Here is a 22,858-nt window from a genome sequence, read left to right as displayed (position 1 = left end):
GTAAGAGGAAAATCCTGTGCACACTCTCTGCAATCTGATCAGCAGCTACCCTGAGGTTGAGAGTAATAACTCATTTGTAATTTTAACTACCCTGACACACAGAGACAACTTCTAGCTGCTTTTAGGTTTGTTACTTCAACAATTCTACCATGAAACCAACTCAAAGTGACACAAAGTGACGCTGTCTGTACTGGAGGTGTGAATAACTTCCAACAACAGCTCCCTTGTGCAAGCAGTTTTCAGGCATGGGACATGTAGCACCATCTGCTGAGCTTCCTTCTTGCACACATCCCATTTGGTCAGCACAGTAAATCTGGAGTGACTGTGCTCACCCTTGGTGTTGTGTCATCTCCTCCTCTGCGGCTAAACGCCACTCACCTGCTACAACAAAGCCTTGCATGATCTGACAGCCAATCTCTTTTGCTACTGTCAAGACAGAGGGGGCAGTATGATGGCAGGTGAGCTTCAGTGCGGATTAACACAAGGTAAAACAATTTAAACCGTGCCTATGTGATGCTCAGTACAGTACTGGCAGGTACATCCAGGCAGGAGGACTCAAAGCCGTCGCTGATGTCTCTCCAGGATCACTGGCTTGGGCTGCAGCAGCAGCCAAATTAAAACCAGACTGCATCAGCAGGTTCAGAAAACAACTGGAAGGACCTGCAGACAGCAGCTCCATAAACAGGTTGTAAAGGGAGTGGGCAGGGATGTGCCCTCGAACACACAACCCTAATGAAGCAGTTGTGGATGCTGATAAAGCTTTAAGAGCAACAGGCCCGAGGAGGCGGCCCTCATGTGCTCACACTAAAGAGCACATCCTCTGCTGCCACTGGGGACAGGAGTGCCACTGCTCCAACATGGAAGGGCACTTCTCCCATTCTTATGCTTTGCTTGTCTGCAGTGTTCAGCCTGACCAAGTACAACCTGGCCTTGGTGTTCTAAACAGCAGGGAAAAACTGTGTGTGCCACTGTGAAATCCAACATCCCCTCCCTTAGGCTGGGGGATAAACACATTTCTCCTCAGGTAGCAGCTGGCAACTCCAGATTTGTGCAAATTCTGCTAGATTTGGCAGAAATGACACCACATTTCTGACAGGGGAAGGGCTTCTGGCCTGATGCAAGATAAAATGTATGAATATTCCCCTTGTGTGTAATAAGAAGCTTCCTTGGTTTTCCTCTTTTGCCTCTCTTACTGTTTGGTGATCAACCACAATATCCTGACTGCAAGCTCCTCAACAGCAAGCTCTCTCTGGAAATGCCTATCACCTATGAGAGTTGGACACAATTTCCATCAAAGCCACAGGGCATCTCTCCACTGACTTCAGTGGAATCAAGGCCCATATGTTGAATAAGCAATAAATTGTTTTCCCTTAGGAGAAAGTTTTTTATGTCTGTAATTCATTTAAATGACTAGAATAGGGAAGGGACTAAGCACAGGAAAAGTTGAAAGAAAAGCCAGGATCATGCAGTGCAATGAGAATGACAATCCTGCAAGACATCTTTGTGATGAAGAAAGAGATTGAGAGGATAATTACTTGTAAAAGGAGATCAGCTCCTGTCACACTTTCCACCTCACACCCAAAATCTCTGAAAACACACACCGCCCACCCCCCCGCCACAGCCAGCAGCCTCTTTGATAGAACATTGTGGGTATCTCTCTCACTTTCATCTTCTGAAAGTTGGTTCTGTTCTAGTCAACATCTCAACCTGTACCAGGGATTCCCCACATCTCACAGATATCTCAGGAGCTGTTTCTTTCTCTTAATTTTCTTCCAGTGTCAACACAACTTTTTTGATGCATCATGGTTCCGCTTTTTTGTAGGCTTTCAAGTCACTCTTTCCTCTTAGATGCCTGCTAATTCAACCATAAATTTATGGCTACAAATATCACTGCTTTTTGCACTTCTATCTGGCTTCATTCACAATGCAAATACAAAACTTCAAAGTCAAGCAGAAATCCTTTTGCTTCATGATAGCCCAATTCCTTTCCACATTTCTTTTCAACCATGCAATGACAGGATTAGCTGAGGATTAATTATTTGAAACTCAATCTGCATCTCAGGTCACAATTTTCTCTTATTTTCAGCCTTTTAAATGTTTGTATTAATCAAATATTTGTGATACAGACCAATACTTGCAATAGATAAAATATTCTTCTTTCCACACAGATGTCCTAGCTGGGGGTCTCAAAAACCAAACAAAAATTCCACTTACTGTGCAAACTCCAATCCTTTCACCCCAAGTTGCAATGCTTTCCAAAAATGTCACCTTTAAAGTCACAAAACCACAACATTCAAAAAAGCACTTCTGTATTTGTCCCTTAAAGGCGACTGCTATTCTGATAAAATACACTTACTCACAGGAAGGTAACCTAAAAAGTCAATGTGATTTGATTTTTTTATTAATTTTTTCCATATGAATAGTCATGGCCTGTATTAAAATACATCTGTGCCTAAATATTGACTTGGACTGAGTGTAAATTTTGGTTAGCAGCACAGCAGGACCAGCCTAGTCTGGACATTTCACAGTATCCAGTCATGTGAAGGGTGTCTTTTTCAGTATAAAGGGTCATTTGAATAATCAAAGCATGTAAGATCAGTCCTCAAGGTATCTCCTGCCACTGCTGTCCTAGCAGAAACACATTATTCACCATGGTAACTACAAATGTCGCAAAGCAAAGACGTTTACAATTTTACTTAAATCATAAAAGCAAAGAATAAAAATGCCTCCAAGTTCTTTTTTTTTTTTTTTTTTTTGGTGACTTGTAACCTCAAATCAACAGGAAACATTCAGGTTCATAGGCTAGGTGTAAGAGTTTTCTAATTATTTATTCCTTTATTTTGCTTACAGATACTTCCTTGTACAGTTTGTTCCTGTTATAACAGCAAAACAAAACCAAAAAACCTCCTCTGCCATTAAACCTCACCTTTTACAAAATTTAATCTTGGCCATAGTAAGATCTGCCAGTATCCCTCTGAAAATATTCTCAAGTATTCTCTGCAAACAGATTAGGTTATCTATAACAAACTAGTGGTAAAAAATGACCATTACTGTAATTTTATACTGAACCTAGTCTGATGTGCATCCTATAAAAGGGGCAAAACCAACCGCATCACCTGCAGGGCACATCTTAGTCACTATTCTCAGAATTTAAAAAGTCAAGAGCAGCAGGGAAGAGCAAAAAACAAAAAAAGGCAAACCGAGTCGAACATAGAAAAGTAAATTATACAGTAAAGACTTCAAGCGAAAGAAAGTATTAAAAGCAAGTGTTCAAGCATGTTCAAACAAAACACAGCTACTGTGTTAGGCACTGTATAAAACCAAGCTGTGCCAAATTCCCAGTGTCCCACTTGTGAGCTCACCATTAAAATAAAAAACCACTGAGGAAGGTGTATGCTTCTTCATGGAAATGGTTTTGAGTTTAAAAAAAAAAACAAACAACCAAACACACAGTGGTGTTGAGGCAAGGAAAAACAGGGCAAAAGCTTCCACGAGAGACACTTCTGGTTGCATGAGGGGTGTGGGTCACTGGTAGCATGTGCACTTTTGCACTTACACAAAAGGAAAACACGATCTTGACACCACATGGAAGGTGGCCTGTGTTGAAATTTTATTGAACATGAAAGACACACTTGCAAAAATCGTCTTATGTCTGTATGAATACAGCAGTTCAAAACATAATATACAGACAGCACTTAAATGCTTTTAATTATATACCTTTTTCTCATCCTAACTTAGACCACTTACATGAATTACCTCAATAACAGCTTTCCTACAAATGAACACAGAAGAGCTAAATGCTGCTTTTTAGCTCGAACAGCTGCTTTGGGGTGTTGGGTTTTTTTTTTTTTTTTTTTGGTAGCAGTGTAATACAGTCAGCTTGGCTGCTGTGATTGCCTATGGATCACGCATCCAACACATGCAGTTTGGAAGCAGATCACCAGAACTCTCATCTACACCATTCACATCAGCCTGTTAGGCCTTTCTCTACCCAGGCCAGGGAGCAGCCATCAAGCACAGACAATAATAAAGTTCCCCTTTACTCTTTACAAAGATTAGCAAATAGATTTTTTTTCTTGACTCATTTTAAAAAACAGAGCTATCTGCCAAGTCACAAGCTATCTGCCTGTGCAAAAGGTGGGGACAGAAACGCTGTGCTGCACTACAACACTGTAGATTCCTCCACAAGAAAACCAATTTGCCCATCCAGAAGATAAAGCCAACGAACTCCTTGCATCCCACCAGCACCTGACACCAACCACAAAAACACACGGCTTGCTCCACCTGAATGCATTCTTGGGCTTGCTTTGGTACCACCTCCCTGGCCTAAATTTCCTCTACCTTCCCAGCTTAGCTTTCCCCCTCCCCTCATGGGAGGCCTCATGGACACTGCTGCCACAGGGGAGCTGCTGGAAACTCTCAGTTTAGAAAGAGAACGCTCATGCCATCTGAAGGCAGAATGCCCCAAGGCCAGCTAAAGCTTGCTGTGGGGTGATCCTCCAGCAATATCTCCCTCTCAAGACCAAGATGATGATGAAAAAAGAGCTCAGTATCATCACTGCCAGAGCACACCAACTGGAATGTGATTATTGCCACTGCCATAGTACCACCAAAACTCCTGTATCCGTGGTGAGGATTTAGCCCTGTTATGGTCACAGTTGCTTGCTCCCCTTGTGGGGATTGCAGTACAGGCTTTCCAAAAGGATGGTGTCTCCTTCCAAGCCAGGTGGTCGTAAGGGAGACAAGTTTTACCAGTATAATTCATGGCTGAGTGCATTTTCCTGTCTTCATTAAGGGTTTACACCAGTGCTGCTACCTTGGAAGTCTGCCATCAATAAGCAGGTCAAACCTCTTAGTCTGGGAAAAGCCTCTCCATTGTTTTCTGTCTCATGAACAGTTCTTCAGTAACTGTGTCTTTTTTTTGGAGACCAGGGTGTTGGAAAACAATTGAGAGATGAGTAAAGAGCTCTCCTTCACCTCAAAGTAAACTGCATGCTTAATAAGATGAAATAATTTGCTCTCTGTGGACCAGAAAACAATAGCCTCACTGTTGCACTGATACCTTGCAAGTTATGTCCTCGCGTCACCCAAACCAAACTGTAATAGGGACTGCTCCACAGCTCAGATTCCCTTTAAACCTCTTAGCTAACCTCTTTTACCTCTTCAGGTTTCCCTCTTTAGCACAGACATGAAACAGTCATTTCAGCAAACCTCACTTTCTTAAAAAAAAAAAAAAAAAAAAAAGCAAGCTAACTTTTATGAGGCTACACTCAAATCCCCTACGCTTCTTATAAAAATCCCTAACTTTTATTCTTTATGCCAGGAGCTAAGATGCATTATGAGGTAAATAATATCAACAACTGTGACTGACTTAAAAGGGTGCAATAGCAAGTAGAGCTTTGTCCTCTCCCTCTAGAGCAAGATGAGAATCTACTAATTACTTTATTATAGTGTGGGTAGAAGAATGAGGGAACTTCAAATCAGCACAGCATTCAATGCAGTATTTCCTTTATAGTAAAGAATGAAAAATAACCCCAGACCTAGAATAAATCTCCTACCCAATTCCTCCTTTTGTTTACACCAGGTCTGAGGTTACTTACACAGCGGCACAATGCTAGAGATCCCATACATCTCCACACCTTAGGGCATGTGCCCACTTTTAGTTGTCTATCTGTGAGGAGAAACTCTTCCTAGAGGCAAGCTATTACGTAATGCTCAGGATGAGCAGTTTCTCGCATCCTCCTTTGATTTGTTAAATAAAAGCCACCACAAGAAAAAAAAAAATGCTAAGCACTCTATTTTCCTGCCACAGTTCTACACTTATTGTCTCTCATTTTTAGAGATCTTTTCTATCATTACTGATGCAGACAAACAAACCACGTAAGGCACAATGAAATATTCAACACACACGTTCCCCTTCAAGACAAGACAATAATAACAGAACAACTGAAACCTGAGCCTCTTTCCAGCTACACTAAGTTATGCCACTGAAGTCAAATGGGTATTGATGGTTTTATTTACCCTCTGATACTCCCAAGACACAGAGATTATTCCATTTCTGAAAAACCTACTACCACTACAACCACCACCACCACCATGCAACAGCAACAGCTAAGGATTAGCAAAATAATAAAGAAGAGTACAATTCAGACATCAGAGAACAGAAGATTCCTCCACGGAGACGCCATTCCATAGGGAACAACCTCAGGGGCTACAACCTACTGCAAGCACAGAGCACTCTTACCTGTGTGACTGAGCATGTGCCGCTGCAGGGCATGCGCCCATGGAAAGACTTGAGGACAGTAAGGACAGGGGATATTTTGCAGGCAGTCTGAGTAAGCGTTCCTCTTCCCTCTCAGCAGCTTATCCTTGGCAGTTTCCTTCTCATCCTCACTTGTTCCATTTCTGCCACTTTCTTCCTTGAAATTGTCAGTGGACTGCAGAAACGGGCTAAATTTGTTAGTGTCTGTGGTAGCTAGCATCTTCTCTATGCTGGCAAATTCCCCACTTGACTCCAGATCCACACTACTCCTAAGTTTAGGCTTATTTTTCGTTCCTTTCTTTCTACCTCTTTTCTTAGTCAACCCAGCATCAGCAACGGGAGACTGCTCTGGATCACAAGCCTGAGAGAGATCACTGGGCAGGCTGGAGTCTCTCTGAACGGTGGTCACGATTGTCACTTTAGCTTTGGCATTCCCTGATTTGTCACACCCAGTGGAGCTGCTCACTGCCTTGGGACTGGTGTCTGCAGCCTCTGTTTTCAGCAAAGTGGGAGCAGAAGACACAGACGAAATGATCTGTGCAATGGAAGCCAACGGCGGCAGCTCTTTAGTTACTGAAGGCTTTGGCAAGAGAGGTGGTGGTGGTGGTTTAGGCCTCAGGGGTCTCAGCAAGGCAGAATTGCTGGGGAGAGCCGGGGAAATGATCGGGACAGTCAAATGCAACGAACCTTTCAGTGGCTGGGGATGTCTGACACCCCGGTTTGTTTCCAAGTTCCCATTGGCACCAAAAACCAAAGGACACTGCAGACAGTTATAGGCTTTATCACTGTTCCCAGAAGCAGGCAGCTCTTGATTCCTGGCTTCACAGGGGGCATCATCTTTATCCTTCTTCAGGATTTTGGGGATGGACAGGTCAATAGGCTCCATGGAACAGTCATAAAGGGACAAAGATGAGCCGAACAGGTTCTCCTGCTTCACCTGCACAGCACTCAGGCTTTTGCTCTTCTGAGAGAAATCCAACGGTTCATCAAAATCCATGGGGAAGTTGCCCATAGGTTCACGTTTGATGGAAACGTGAGATGATGTTCCCAGCAGGAAGCCATTTTGTGGCTCCAGGAAAGGCGTCATGGGCTTGTGGTCCATGTAAGTGCTGTCCTCCAATAAAGAAGGGTCTGTCTGGCTTTCCTGGGCACTGCAGTCCACCATTAAGATGTAATTCTCAATCTCCTTTTCTTGCACATGCAAGTGCTGCTTGAGGATGTGGTGAATGCAATTCCTCTTGGCCGAAAAGGCTGTGCCACACTCCTTGCACTCGAACGGCTTCTTCTTCTGGCAGCCGCTGTGCGTCCTCATGTGAATGCGGAGGGCCCGGTAGTGCTTCAGGTCCTCTCCACACAGCTTGCACACTGTGTCTGGGGAGCAGAAGGCATCCACCATCTCTGCAGCATTGCTGGTGACATATTCAATGTTCTTCTCGATATCCTTCCTGGTTGTTTTGAGGTGCTTCTTTCGCAGGTGCCTCTCACAATTGGCTTTCACTGTGAACGGGTAGTGGCAGATTTTACAGATGTAAGGCCTCTCCCCACTGTGCGTCCGCAGGTGCCGGATCAGCGCTGCCTTGTCAGCTGCAATGTAGTCACAGATGTTGCACTGATATGGGGAAATACCTAAGTGAGAACGGATGTGAGCTCTCAGGACACCAGAGAAGGCAAACACCTGGTCACAGAAACGGCAGGGGTACAAGACTTTCCTCATGGTCGGGGTCTTCTTGTTTGCTGCCCCTGCAATGATGGCTTTGAGCTCTCCTTCTGTGACTTCTTGTTTGATCTTGGCTTCCATACTTAAAGGCAGGAGAGCTTCAATGATGCTGTCCTGCTCCAGCTGTGTCTTCATCTCATGCTGAGTTAAAGGCTCTACTTTGGGTTGGAGGAGCAACTGCGAGGAAGGACTTGATTTGGCTCCTGGCTGGGGGAGATGAGAGTTGGAGGCAGACTCCACTGAATTCTTGATCAGCCTCAGAGGGGGAGGTGGGAGACTTGGGCTGATGCAGCCAGGGGAGGCTTGCTGGGCACTGATAAGAGGAGGAGGTGTAGAGGTTGCAACAACTGTTCGGGGCGTTACCAAAGGCTTTGGCTTCAGTGGTGGCATATGCTTGAAAATTGACTGCACAGGGACAGAAGGTGCCTTAGAAAGTGGAGGAAGACTGATTTGAGGAGGAGCAGAAGAAGCCATCTTCAAGATCTGCTGAATGTCTGCCAGCTCAATGGCAGACTCATTGGAGATGGGTTTCACCACAATACTGCTGTCAGGCTGGATAATAAAACCCTTCTGGAAAGGCTGCAGCGAAAGAAGCTTTATGTTTTCTTTTGTAGGGGGAAGGACAGAAAATGACCCTCCCATGGAGGCAGCTTCCAGAGGAGAGAGGCTGAGCAGACTGGTGCTGCCGGGTTCCTGAGGTAGGTTACTCTTCAGTGCTCTGAGCCGCATTTCTTGGACCTCATCTTGCGTATTGTCCTCCTGCTTGACAGGCTTGATGTCTTTGGTGTACTGTAGGCCCAAGGATGCCATGAAGGCTTTCTGGTCTGGGTTCTCACCAGGTGGGGTCGTGGACTGTGGCTTGTGCTTGTCTTTTCCCTGATCCACCACGTGAGTTTCTGTGTGCAGTTTGAGTGCCGAGAGCATGGGGAATGCCTTGTTACACATCTCGCAAATAAATCTATGGAAGTCACTGATGCACCTTCGCAAATTTGTTTCACACCAGACCTGCAAGACATGCAAAAACATTTAGAGTAGGAATCTCAAACTGGAAAGGTATCACACACTGCTATGAAACAGAAACAGTTCACTCTCTCTTCCACTGAGTTAAGAGGTTTAGAGCAGCCCCCACCTACCTGGCATGGAGATATTCCCACTTCCCCTTAGTCGCTTAAGAGGTGTATCTGAATTAGGGGCCAATTATCTGAAAGTTCCCTTCCATAATGGTAAACTTGTTCAGAAGGCTGTTCAGGCTCTCGAATTCTTTTCCATCCTAAACTTCCCTATCAGAAACTTCTCTTGTGTCACTGACAGGACAGGAGCCTCAGCATACTACACATACTACACAGCAAGGAAGCCAGGCAGTAGACCATTTCCTTTAGCTCTACTACAAAGAAACCAGGAGGAGAGGAAGCAAAAAAACCCCAAACAAACAACCCTCAAACAAAAACAAACAAAAACAAACAAACCAAAACAAACAAAAACCCAAAAAACCCCAAAAAACAAAACCAAAACAAAACCAAAAAAAACCCCCAAAAGAAATAAAAAACCCACCAAAAAAAACAACAAAAAAAACCCCAAAAAACAAAAAAAAAAAAACCAAACATCCAAATTGATATATAAGCCAACCAAACTAAAATCCCCCAAAAGCAGATCAGTGAAACTCGGAGCCTAAAGCAGAGTCGTTCTGGGTTAGGGAAGTCTGATTACGTTTATACTCCCAAGAAAAATACTAGTAGAGGGCTTCAAGGTATTTATAGACTCTAAATACTTTATGTCTTCCCTCACAGTGCAAGCAAAATTATTACAAAAGGAAAATACTAGCATTCAAATCCCTTAATAACTTTAAATGTCTGTCACTAATTACAAAAGAAATAAACTTTGTTTAAAAAGTTCTTTCTTTGACTTTAAGTTTTATACCAAAACTGTAACAGATTGACAGAAAGACCTATATGCTCCCCTAGTGCAGCAGCAAATTTCAAGTCAAGAACTTTGCGGTCAGAAGAGTTGGAAATCAATGCTTTAATTCCAGAAGAATAAGAAAAGTTCAGAAACTAAGCATGGTTCTGGCGGATTGTGCTGTTGATTTTTTAACAGATAGGCAGCTTCATCCAAACTAAGGCAGGCAAGGTTTGACAGAGGGAGGAATCACACCACTCAACAGAAAACTTTATGGCTCTCAGAAAAATATTTACAGACTACCTCCCTGACTTTCCCCAAAGGTGCGGAACCCTCAAACCTTACACGAGGAAAACTGTGGAGTGTTTTGTGAGGGAATCACTGAAGATGTCACTGTTAACTTAGGTGACTGCTCAAAGTTTTTTTGTAATAAGAACTTTCATACTCCAACTACATCCTTGCCAGAGTAAACTAAAATAAATAATGTCTTCCTTACCATGTGTACTCCCTGTTGATTTCAGATGTAGGATTTTTTGGGTATGCTCAAAGGGGCAAGGATCTAATCTGACCAGTTTTCCTTCAAAATTTTTTATGCATCTTTACACTGATAGTTATCCACTATAATGATGAAAATGTCCCCAGTGCCAATATTCTTTAGATGAAAAAAGAAAAAAGGAGAGGAATAAAGTGTTTGAAGCCTACACCAACAGTGGTGATGTACTTTCCACAAAACATTCTACATGCAGGATGAATCTTTCAATGACCTCATCAGATAAGCACTGTAGCAGCTGCTACCTTAAGCTATGAAGAACAGAGAGTACCTGAGAAATGCGGGGGAACTTCCTACAGGAGAAGTCCGTGAATCCCAAGTCATGGAAGCCTGCTGGAATTGAAGGGTTGTTCTGAATGAAAGGCTTTCCCATGGGATCTCTGGGAAGCTGCTTGTGGATAACTGCATTATGGCGCAGTAAGCCCCGATGAGTACGAAAGGTAATACAACAGATGTCACACCTGGAAAGGAAAGAAACAGGAATTACTTACTGACTGCTGCAAGCTTAAGAACTAGCACTCTTCTTGCAGTGCGATGTCCTCTTTCCTCTCACCCCATGATACTAAGAACTTGCTAAATGCAAAATAAAGCCACAACGTGTCAAAACCTATCACCACAAAAGGCCATTTTGGTCACAGTCACTTTCTACCAGTTCCTGGCTAGTAAGTCCACTGGAAGTTCAAAGAATATGAGAACTGACAATCTCACACAAGCAGACAGTAGAACAGCAGCTGAGATAACAGCCTAGTGAAAACCTTTTCATTGTCCAATGAAAAATATTTCAATGGCCTTACACCATTTAATTTTTACTGAAAAGTACTGTTAAAATAAACAACATTTTTTAAAAAAATCAGTGACAAGGAGAGGCTAAATCTGACCTTAGTAGCAAGTAAATGTAAAAATTGCACCTTTCATAACCACTGCTTAAAACATATTACTGAACGCCACTCTAATACCTGCATGTGAATCTTCCTCACACATGCCTTTCCATAAACTTTCACTGGTATTTTTCAAAGCTGTTATGAGAAAGCAACTGTTTTAAAAGGAAAACTACTGATCCTTGAAGGGGAGAAAGGTTCAGAGGAGAAAGACCTGAAACAGGTTCAATACTTCTGACACTTTTATGCCTCCTTCACAGCCAGTCTGCCCTGAAGAAAAATGCAGAAGCACTGGCTTTTCCTACTCACGCTTTATTGTTGTGATTTCTTGTTTCTCTTAAGTTCTCAAACCCCAAATACAGCTAAACAAGGGTTTCTCACATAAAACATTGCATTAAACAATCAAAGCTATGCTGCAGGCAGAAAGGGCTATGCAGCAACATTTGGCCAACACGTCAACAAAGCTTATTGCCTTTTAAATATTTGGAACGTGAGCTCTGCAGCATGACAGGTCACGTCCATTCTGCATTCAATGGGTGACACAGAGTTTCACTCAACCTCAGGTTCCTTGGGGTTACAAGTCCAGCTTCCAGTCAAAGTGTGGGTTTCCCAGAAGCAAAACACTAGTGGGTAGGAGGCAGTCAGATTTTTTCAGTGAGAGTATTATATCCACGAGGAGTTTTTCACATCTGCCCCTGGCCTTGCTTTTCCCCACTGTCTCTGCCGTCTCCACCAAGGAAAAGGACATGTGCCTACTCATTCAAAAAACATCCCGCAATTAGAAATGACTTCTGACAAAATCCTGAAACCACTCCCTCCTGTCCTGTCCCTAACAAACTCCCATTGGTGTTCATTTTATCACTACGTAAACCCCCACAGCCATTTTTTTTATTCTCTGAAAATGAAGAGATAACCAAGTCACCTACAAAGCAACTGGACTCAGTCCCTGAGTGGTGAAAGAACCAAGTGTGAAGTGTATATAACACAGCCATTGTTATCACAGTACCCAGAAAGCTTGAGACATAAATATGCGCTGAAGGCTTAATCTGTTTTAACTCTCCTGTCAATTCACTTGCATCCTACCTGTATAATTACTGCTGACATAGTTCCTGCATTCCATTAAATACCAAACCAATGCCATTTACAAAGCTAATGTTTACTTAAAGAGGTATGCCAAATGTGACAACAATCTCGGGGGGGCGGGGGATGGCCAACACACAGTGCTTCTCCAGCATCAGGATCAACGGCTCTCCTACAGCTCACTTGGCAGCACCTATTCTATGATGCAAAGCTTTCATCTTCAGTGAAAACAAAAACACAACCACCAAAACCACTGGGGGATGGAGAGCATTAAAAACTTATAAGTAGCCACCTGAAGAATTTGCGGGCTACTGAAATAATTTGCTTTTAGAAGTAACAAAAATGCCTTGCATGAAAACAAGCAGTACTTCTAACATGTTCCTCCTGGTATATCAATATACAAACAAGGAGGGCTCGGAAACAATTCTCCTGCACCACTGGAAGCATTGCAGGCTGTTCTGCAAAGGGACACAGACCCTGACCTTGGGGCATCCTGAAGCAGCCCTGGGGTCCCCATGTGCCTGGCCTGCCCTGGGCCCAGGAACACATGCAGCAGCTGTATCTCCTCGTGTGTGACAGGGCAGGCACAGCTACCAGTGATGGCACCACAGAGTTAACTGGGAGCAATGACTCCTGCCACTGTACTCCCAAGATCTGGGCTGTGCAGGAGCCAATGCTCCTTGTCAAGCAGCCACACGTCCCACACAGCAGGGAGGTGTGCCTTGTTCATCTTGCACTCCCCCTCACCTCCCTCTTGCAATATGCTGATTTCCAGCACTACTTTATTTAGGTCTCCCATCAAAAGCAGCACTTGAGAGTTAATCTTTCAGAGCAAACACCCATGTGAAAGTCCTTCACAGTACACCTGGATCAGCTGCTAGCCTCAGGACAGCAAAAATTTCAAAGTTAAAAATGGTGTTTTCAATGCAAAGGGAACTACCTCTGCTCCCCCAAACAAAAGTAATGTATCTTATAAAAGGAATATAAGCTTTCCCTTTTAGTAAGCATATTTATTTTACTCTTTCTTCCTTAGTCTTCTTTTATTTTCTTTGCTGTGAGTGAAGAATCAGCAAACAAAAAGAGAAACTGGGAGAAAGATTAAGCTCTTTTTTCATCAGATCAGAAAGAAGCACCTGGATGAAAAAAGAAACATCCAGATATATCAAGCCTGTCATCTCAAGTTGCAGGCTCTTCAGGGCATATAAATGCACCTTGCCCTGGTGGCATAGCTTACAGAACCACATGGGAGCTGTGGATGCCCTGCCTTCCTCTGTGGTCCAAGTCTGGACCTCCAGCACCTACAAGAAAAGCTTACAGGTACTAAGTGTCAAAACCTAACTAGTTAACTAACCTAACTAGCAAGCATCATGCTGCATTGACTAAGTCTTGTGTTAACTTAAAACGGGCTAAGCTGCCATGTCTAACAGTGCATAAACTGGAAGCATTAGGGTTTTTTTAAGGAAGTCTAACTATTAATTTCTCTGTTTTGTCATCAGTACTATTTTCCATCTTTGGGTAGTGTCACTGCCTACAGTATTTTTAAATCTAGACCCAGTCAGTCGAAGAAGGAAAAGAGGAAGCAATTTTAGGTGATATGAATGCTTTTCCATCTTGTTTAAACTGCTTTAAAAAATAAATAAATGTATTAGTAATTGTGGAAAGTCTGAAAAGTCCAGCATATCAAATAAAGCATCTGAAACATATGGCAATAGTTTGCTCATGATGAACTTTAAAAAACAAAGGAAAACAAACCAAACCAACAAACAACCTCCTACCCCAAAAAAACTCCCCAAACCACCAAAAACCAACCAGACTAACAGAAAAGCATCCCTCTCCTTAAAATTACACAAGTCTGCTGACATGCAGTTCCAAGTCAAACATGGATGGCATGGCTGCCCAGAATAGTGATGCGAACAGGCTCTGAGGCTGTTAGCAGAACAGGCTGAGCAATGGCTCAACACCTGTGCAGAGATAAAAGCACTCTACTTGCAAGGTAAGTTTCCAGATGTATCTAATAAAAGGTGCTGTATTATCATGTGATTGCTAGTCTTGGCCATAGTTTTCAATTTTTCTTCTTCAATATGGTTACAGAATAGGGAGAAAAAAGCTGTTCAGTTCCAAGTTTAGAGATTCAGTTTTAAGTAAAAAGGAAAAAATTGGTTTTAGCAGCTAAGGCCCCTTTAAAATTACTTTAATTCTCAATTGCCTTCGTGTTTTGGACTTGCTCACATCTGTAACAATGCAAATACAATACTAAAGCTCTGGCTCACTGGCAGAAGCGTAAAAAACAAGCAGGTAAGGAAACAGAACTCCTAGAACACAAAATCAGAACCAAAATGTAACAATGCAACAACCAGGCTTCCCTTGGTGCTCAGGGCATGTACCACACCAGGCAGGTCTGATTAATTATTGCTATACCAGTGCACCATTTTTTTTTTCTTATTTTCTTGATGCAGACAAGTGTATGCATCTCTATGTAAAAAACACACCACTGAAAAGCTTTCTCCTAAAATAAGTCAGTATTCTTGAAATCTGTAATGCTAATTAGGACATAAAAGCATTTAAACAGGCTTTAAGAAATAGTCAGTGCTTTGCAAAGCTTGCTCGTTCAAGGAGGCAAGGCAGGATTTGCCACACTTCTGATAAGTGGCACCTCTGCAAGAAAAGTTTATATAAGCAATGCCTGTTGCCTTGCATTACACTCTCCTCTGAGACAACTCCAATTTGTCAGCAGAGGAAACGGCTGTTCTTCAAGAAATGGAAAGACATTTTAGAAAGGAAGTGCAGAGGCAAATTTTTAGCAAAATTAATCAGTCTTGATTTTGATTAAGAGCAATGCGGACAACCACTCAATCCTTCTAGATTTTACATTTCAGTAGTCAAGATGAAAAGGTGAAATATTTTTATTTATCATGTTATGTTACCAAGAAATTAAACAAACACTATGCTGTGCATTACCTGAGACTGCTGGTGAGAAATTGACATTTACCATTATTTTGCTTGTACTTCTGAAACGACACAGATGAAAATCTGAGGTTTTCATCCATGCAGCTCACTAACACAAAGTTGCCCATATTGTGGACATTAAGAAATAAAAACAATCTTAATTTCTAGGTCTTATCGAAAATAAAAAGCTTGCTACCACTTTGTTCCTTTCCTGTCTGTGCTCTTTAGCAACTTCCACAAACAGAAGGGAAACAAAAAAAAAGAAACATATCCTGAGACACAAGTTATTAATACACAATTAAGTTATGAAGTTAACTCCTCCCACTGAAATCCCCAGCCGGTACCATGTGTTTTTCTACCTCTGTTGCTATTATTCTCCTTTCTCTCTAACGTTATTTGCAGAATTAATGGGGCTTTCATGAGCAAAGAAATTCCTATGCTGACCTAAAAATAATACAGCTGGGTAGAACAGAAAGATGGGTGATTCCCTGCTGCTGACTCATGTCCACACCGGCGGTGGGAGCAGACTCCCAGCCTCCACACTAGCAGTGTCCAGCTCAGGGAAGCCTGACAAGGAGGGGGAGATGGAGAAAGAATGGTTTTAAACACAAGGGCTTTCACCACCTGAAAGAAAAGCTAGCAGGTTACAGACATATGCCCTTTCAGGAATGAATTCCTTTGCTTCTCTTTCACTTCTTCTGGGGCCAGGCAAACTGAGAGAGATGAGGAAGAGCCAACTGGTTTCTGCTCCTGTGCAACCCCACCCAGGCCCAGATACTCATCTCCTTTTGGATAAAAAAAAAACACACCAAAAAACAACCCTTCCTGGCCTCCACACCCAGGGCCTTGGGAAATAACATCCAACAGCCGCACTAATCTCTCCCATTTGCTGCGGATGAATGACGGAAAAGCAGCAGCGCTGCGAACCCCGTTCCTGCCTCCCTCCTAGCGATCCCTCTGAGTCCTCCTGCTGCCCTGCAATGCCCATTCCCGCCTCCCTCCCCCGCAGCTCCACCGCGTGTGTGACCCCAAAGGACCTGCTGCTCTGCCATCTCGACCTCGCCCACCGCTATGGGGCTGTGCTGGAACCGCAAGCAGCACCAGGAGCCAATTCCCTGCCAGCTGCAGAGGCTCCCCTCCCCTTCCCTTGTGCCTAAGGGGACGGACATAGCCCGCTAGATGTTCCGTGCATGCTGCTTCACAGCCTCGGCAAAGGAGGAACTTTTCTTTTAACTTTCCCCCGCTTCCACCACCCCACTGGCCGCCTGATTTTGTTAGACGTGTTCTGTCACTCTCTTTAATCCTCTCCCTCAAAGAAGCCACCCTTGGATGCAGCCAAGGCTGAACTCCCTGCACCAACCCTTCTATTAATAGAGGGATGCACAGCGTTATGTACATTCCTACAGCTGCACTGTGGTCCAGGCAAGAAAAATACCGTGCAGGAGCCAGGACAGACCCGATATAAACCAGGGTGATGTTGTGCTTCAGAAATTTGTCAGCACGCAGCAGAGTCAGTGTCCGCACCAGTGACTCCACCTTCAGAGTAATTCCAGTGAAATTAGCTGCTGTTAAGGTTTAATAAAAAGGCACAAGCCATGCTGTGTCGTGTTTTAACTTCCTTTGTGTGTGAGCAAAGAAAAATGAGTGAGAACTTCTTCCTAACACTGTAATGAACTGCATTTACCAGCAACACTTCAACAGTGCCAGATTTAAACACCTCTGCCCTGGTGAAAAAGTAGCTTACTCTACCATTTACTTTAACAGAATTAACATGTAACTAAGACAAAATAATGACAAAATAGGACATGGCCCACAGACACTCACACAAAGTAGTCATTTTCTCATAATGACTTTTTTTACTTAATAAAGGTCAAAGTTTTAAAAACCAGAAGTGTCAACAAATTGGCTGGATAGAATCACAGATAAAGAGCTGAAGATCAACTTAAATAACAATGAAGGGTTTAATAGTTAGGGCAAACATATCTAGGGGGGAAAAAAGCTGACCAGAACAGTCCTCTACAGCTACCAAAATTAGAAGCTGCATGACATCCAGAATAACAGTGGTTGGTTATTTGTGCACAGCAACTCAAGTGAACCTTCTGGTATTCTTTCAAGGTAAGAAATGAAAAACCCTTCCTATCTTCTAACACATCTTTCAAATTTGGAAGCCAAGTACTTCTGTAATTTTAAAATTAATAGCAAGAGTTAAAAAAGAAATCTATGTGTCTACCATGTTAAAAAAACACCACCGTTTTTCATGACTAACGTAAAGAGAAATACATCTCCAGGGGTTTCTCTATCCTATAAGCATCCACTGACCACAACAGGGCTCACAAATAGGCACAGTTGAATCTGGACTGCAGTCTCTTGCCCTTATCTACATTTGCAGGTTAAGATATGCTCAGCATGCAGACATGACTGCCAACACACTGAGTAGCACCCAGCACTTTGACAGAGCCTGCGAATAAACAAATCCTGCTCCTTAGGATCAGGCAGGCGTGCTAATAACCTATTTTGGCTCAGCCCCTTTTCCCTCCTGCATGCCCTTTTACAAGCAGCTTTCCTCTACAGCCAGCTTTGCATTTACCCACTTTCTATTCTGGCAGCCAAGCTAAGATATTCAACACCATGTGACAGAGCACACAGTTTCACATGGGAGCATCACTCTCCGTGTCCATTCACCAGCCAGTATTTTTATCCAGCTGCTCTGGATTCCCAGTTTCCTCACACAATGAGCTCCCTGATGTGAGCTGACCACTTCTAGGCCAGTGCTGGACTCGCGTTGCTCTTCAGATGTTTCCCAGCTCTCTTTTCTGAACAGAAACTTCAGAAAGCCCGTAACGTGCAGTTCTGTTCTGCTTTTGCAAGACAACCCGCTGATTTCTACTTCTCCATTTGCTCAGTAAAAGGATGCATTCACCAGCTTGCTTGCATACTATCTCCTCTGCCTTACCAAGAATTGCATATTTCAGGTCATAGCATTTACCAGAGCTGGACTTCCTCATTGTCAGCTGTCTCATGGAATTGCTCCTGCATTGAAAATGCTGCCAGCAAGAGAATAGGAGTTGGTTCCTAGTTTCTATCAGCAAGACATTGAGCAAACAGCTTGAGAGCAGAGCAAGAGAGTCAGCTGAATTGACAATGTCACACCACTGCCCCTTGTCACCTCCATCTTTGGCTGTAACAAGTTTTGTAGCATTAACAGGGTTAATACTCAGTGACTCCAGAGCAAGTTCTACCTAAACTGTCCTTGCTGGTACAATCTCATTGACTAAAAAAGGAAGCAGTGGGCCCAAAATACAGTATGCCAAAAGCAGAGCTCAAGGAGGTCCATGATTATGCCTATGCTGGAGTGCTCTCCATCCCTCTTAACAACTGTGTAGGATACAACCACCTCAGAATTATCCACCATCATTAAAAGAGCACAATGTTTCTTATTTTGAAATTCTAACAAGGAATGAGGCTATGTGCACATCAACAGTTGTGACAGAGAGAAAAAGTAGTCTATAACCTCACAGTGGTGAATGAAGATGACTCGTCATTCATCCTTCAAGTTGCTTCCAATAACGCAGTGTCAACTACCAGGAAGAAGCTTCCTCTCCCCACCATGAACCCGTGGTTTTGTCTCAAAGTAGAATTAATTGCAAACAACATCTAGTTTTCAAACACCTTCACTCCTGCAAGTCTGTGGCATCACTAACACCCTCTTCCCACAAAAGGCTTGCCACATGTAGAAACCAGGATTATTCCGTACTATATAAGGAGAGAACAGATAGAAAGTGAATTCCTAAACTTGCTTGGATAGGCATTCGCAAAACCAGGAATGACACCTAAGGGTCTTTTTCTGGCTGTTTTCTTTTTTTCCTTTTAACATTCAGTTCAATGTACTTTTACACAGCAACAACTACTGCTCTGAAAACAACCTAATATTGTACTAGTCTTTTCTATTGGTGCTAATGACTTGAAATCGTCTCCATACATTTTGAATCTCCATTCATTTCTTTCCTTGACTATTTTATCTCCCTAAAGCCAGTGTGCAGAACTGCCTTGAAGAACAGTAACAGTAACATGCCATATTCTGAGTAGCTGGTATCTTTTTCACCCAAAACCCACTTCCTCTTGTCCTGACTTAAATGGGGCTGCTCATGTGCATTGTCTAAAATGATTTAAGATTGGGACATAGATCCAGCTGCCTGGCAGCATCCCACCATGCACTGAAGAATGTGGATGTGCTGACAAAGGGGGAAACCTGGTGACCAGCCTGCCTGAATTGCAAGTTACACGTGACAGATGTCTTCAATTTACCCACAGAGTCCAGAAGACCATTGCTACAGCATTTAAGCTGTCCACTCCATGTTGCTGAAGCCAGGTAACACCAAGAAACAGTGACAAGTTTTTTCCACCCATTAGTGTTTTCAAAAACAAGACCTCACAGTGGTTACCCTGGCAAAACTAGAGGCAGAGGACCACAGATCCTAATGGTCAGAGACTCCTAACACTTTTCCTTCCAGGGCCTGAGTTCTTCTGTTGCTGTGCCTGTTACTGACCTGTGAGTAGTTCAAAACAATTGCTTTCCATGGCAGTGTTCAACCTCTACATAATTTCAGCAAAACTTGGGCAGGCTGTTTTGAAGAACAAGGTAGGCTGTGAACAGCTTTTGGTTTCCTTTGTTTGAAGGTTTTTCAGAAGCACATAACCCCGGGGGAAGAGAACTGCTTTTGTTGTCCTTGTGAAAATATGCCCAGGATTTTCAAGTTACAAAGCTTAATATATTATATCACTGTTTGGACAGGCTCTGTAGAAGGTCAAAAAACTTAATCTCCCCTGAATCCATTCATGGCAACAGGCATCTGCTGGTTATGGTCACCAGGTCAGCTCAGTGACATAGGCAGAGAGTGACTTTCACACTGCAGTGTCTACTTATTTCTTGTATCTTACAAAAATATAGCAAAACCAAATCTTGTAACTGGAGACAATGCCACACTGAACCAAATGTGATCAGAAAGCCTCACGATGTTCATTAAGAGGCAGCCTTTTACCACATTCAAACTGCATAACTATCCAGGGTGAGAAATGATGTTGGAATGAGTCTAAGAAAGGAGGTAACTCTAACACCATCACCAGCTCCCTCCTCCTCTCCTCAGGAAGATACCCAGACATGAGAGGCAGCATAAATGAAATGTCCCTTTGCTGCTGTGAGGAAGGAAAAATTAAAAATGTTTTAGCTCTTGGTACAGCGTACTGCACTAAACCTGCTGGAGGAGAAGGAGAGGAAATATAATGGGTATGCTCTGGCTACAGTGAAATCCAAGAGAGGAATTTTACAGTTCATGTACTGTTCCGCTGTATTTGCCAAAGGAAAGAGGAGAAACCCAGCACAGCATCTGGAGAGGTTTCTCCCCGGGAAATCCTCACATCTCCTCTGCTTACACTGCTGACGTTGCTCAGAGCTGTCAGGTGACCTTTACAAGCACAATTTCACGTTTGACAGCAACCCTGTGCCACAAAAGTTTCAAGAGAAACTCCCCTGCTCTGTCAGGTTTCTAATTTTCCCTGTTGGCTGTGCAGCGTTTCAGCTCTCTGCTAATTTTATCAACACTCAGATACAAACTCACCAAAATAGACAGTGTCCTGAGGCCCCAGCTGCAGGGAAGCAGACTTCTTTAAATAATCCAGGTGGAGAAGCCAAGGGGGTCAGAAAGCAACCCAGGGCCACCTCCCACTGCTAAGGGGCATTGCAGACAACCTTGCCAGGGCCAGCTCATGTCATTAATTAGGGTGCAGGACCCAGGGCTTCAAAGGGACAGGACTGACCAGGGGGTGTAATGCCACGAAGGAGATGCAGTGCCACAGCCCATTATCAATGGGACAAAGGGCCCTATTATTGCTTGCAAGACCAGGGCAGTTCTTACCATAATTAGGAGACAAAGATGCACGATTTAGGATTTTACATAATCAAGAGATACCCTCCCAAGCGGGAGCCCCTCTCACACAATCAGTGGATTAAGTATTGTTTATTCTGCTGCAAGTAAACAATGAGGTGCTCCCTGCTCAGGGTTTTACATGAAAAAGCAGTTCTGGGCAAGACAATGGGGAGTGTCTTTTCATCTGACTTTGAACAGCTAACCCTGTGATTTAAAGTTGTTCATTTGACAGTATCTGGAAGGGTGATGGCCCACCCTGTAAATTAGCTGCTCACATACTGATCCCAGGGCTGCCAGACAGCCTTACCTTTTCTGCTGCTTAGCAGAGGGTGGCCGGGACAGACAGACTCAGACAGCTCTGGGGGCAAGAGGCTGTATTTAAGCAGCAGCACTGAAATGGCAGGATTAAAGGACCACAGGGAAGCCGGGCAGAAGCTCCTGCCCACCCTGGCACCTTGCCACGGCCACGGATGCATCCCTGAAGGGAGGATGGTGCCGCCATCAAGGCAGTGCACACTGGGGAACTGCTTCAGAGCCAGTCTGCAATCCTTTTTTATAGGAGATAGGGTAGCAAAAAGGAATTGGATGTTTGACCTGTGCCCTTACAACGGAAGGCCTTGGCTAGGCAGATTGAGCTAGGCAGACTGAGCATCACTTATTTCTGATCATAACAAAACAGTCTGTGCTGGGCTACTGCCTACTGCAGTAGCTCCAAATGAACCACCAGACCCAGAGTATCTGACTCTGGCATACACATCCGATACCTTCCTCACAGGTCCTTATCAAGTGACTCTGCTTTTACAATATGGGCAATAAAAAGAGACTGGGGGTGTTACGCTCCCTGCCCTTTGCTCACAACGCAGTTACTGTGCTTTTTTGTTTGTTTGAACTTTAACAAGAGTTATTTCCCCTTGTCTTCTGTAATAAGGCAACAACAGGATTTGATGAAAGCCTTCTAACATTCTGCATTTTGCTTCCCCACCACAAGTACACCTGTATACACAGGTCTCCTGCTCTACTACTCTAGCAAAAGATTCTCTTTTCTTCGTCTCTTTCACTCAAAAAACCCCTCAAGCCTCACCAAAAGGACTTCATTTACTTGTACTGAGGACTGAGAATGGCATGCCACACTGTCTATGTTTTGTTAAATCCTACAAACAGTATTGCAGAACTCTGGGAACCAGGGGACTACAGCCCCTGCTGGCCAAGGATTTGAACTCATTTCATTTGGGATGAAAGAGTCACCTTAACAGCAGTCAAACTGCTCTGCTTACTAGAGGATTTTCTGTCAGGTTGGGCCAGGCAGAGAGTGTCATTTGACTAGTCTAGACTAGAAGAAAAGGCGTGGTTTAAACCAGATGGGCAGGTAAGTTGCACCTTAATATATCAGCTGTCCAGAGAGGACCACATTTTCCTTGTCCCGTCTTCACTGACACATCTTAAATGGCTGAGGCAAGTGTCTGACAAAACCTCCTCACTATCACCTAGACAACTCTATAAAGATAAGCATCCCAGCACCACTCTTAAATCATACCCACGGAGCTTGACAATTGTGACTTTGATTTAGGGACACATTCTAGTCTTTGCTGCTCAACAGAATCAAGG

General features: G+C 43.4%; 1 protein-coding gene across 4 annotated transcripts in view; it reads right to left on the bottom strand.

Annotated features, from left to right (window-relative positions):
- RREB1 (ras responsive element binding protein 1) overlaps positions 1–22,858 on the bottom strand; it is a 122,577-nt gene that overhangs the window by 13,754 nt on the left and 85,965 nt on the right. For all 4 annotated transcript variants that reach the window (XM_066187704.1, XM_066187731.1, XM_066187714.1 and 1 more), the window contains 2 exons: positions 10,697–10,886; positions 6,245–8,984 (listed from right to left, as the gene is read on the bottom strand). In XM_066187704.1, the coding sequence (XP_066043801.1) occupies positions 6,245–8,984; positions 10,697–10,886 (2,930 nt within the window). The remainder of the gene's footprint in view (positions 1–6,244; positions 8,985–10,696; positions 10,887–22,858) is intronic.

This window comes from Chamaea fasciata, unplaced genomic scaffold (genome assembly GCF_029207755.1).
Source record: "Chamaea fasciata isolate MVZ Bird 193981 ecotype frontalis unplaced genomic scaffold, bChaFas1.0.hap1 SCAF_1, whole genome shotgun sequence".
Classification (NCBI taxonomy): Eukaryota; Metazoa; Chordata; class Aves; order Passeriformes; family Sylviidae; genus Chamaea; species Chamaea fasciata.
This window is presented reverse-complemented; position numbering and strand designations above follow the sequence as displayed.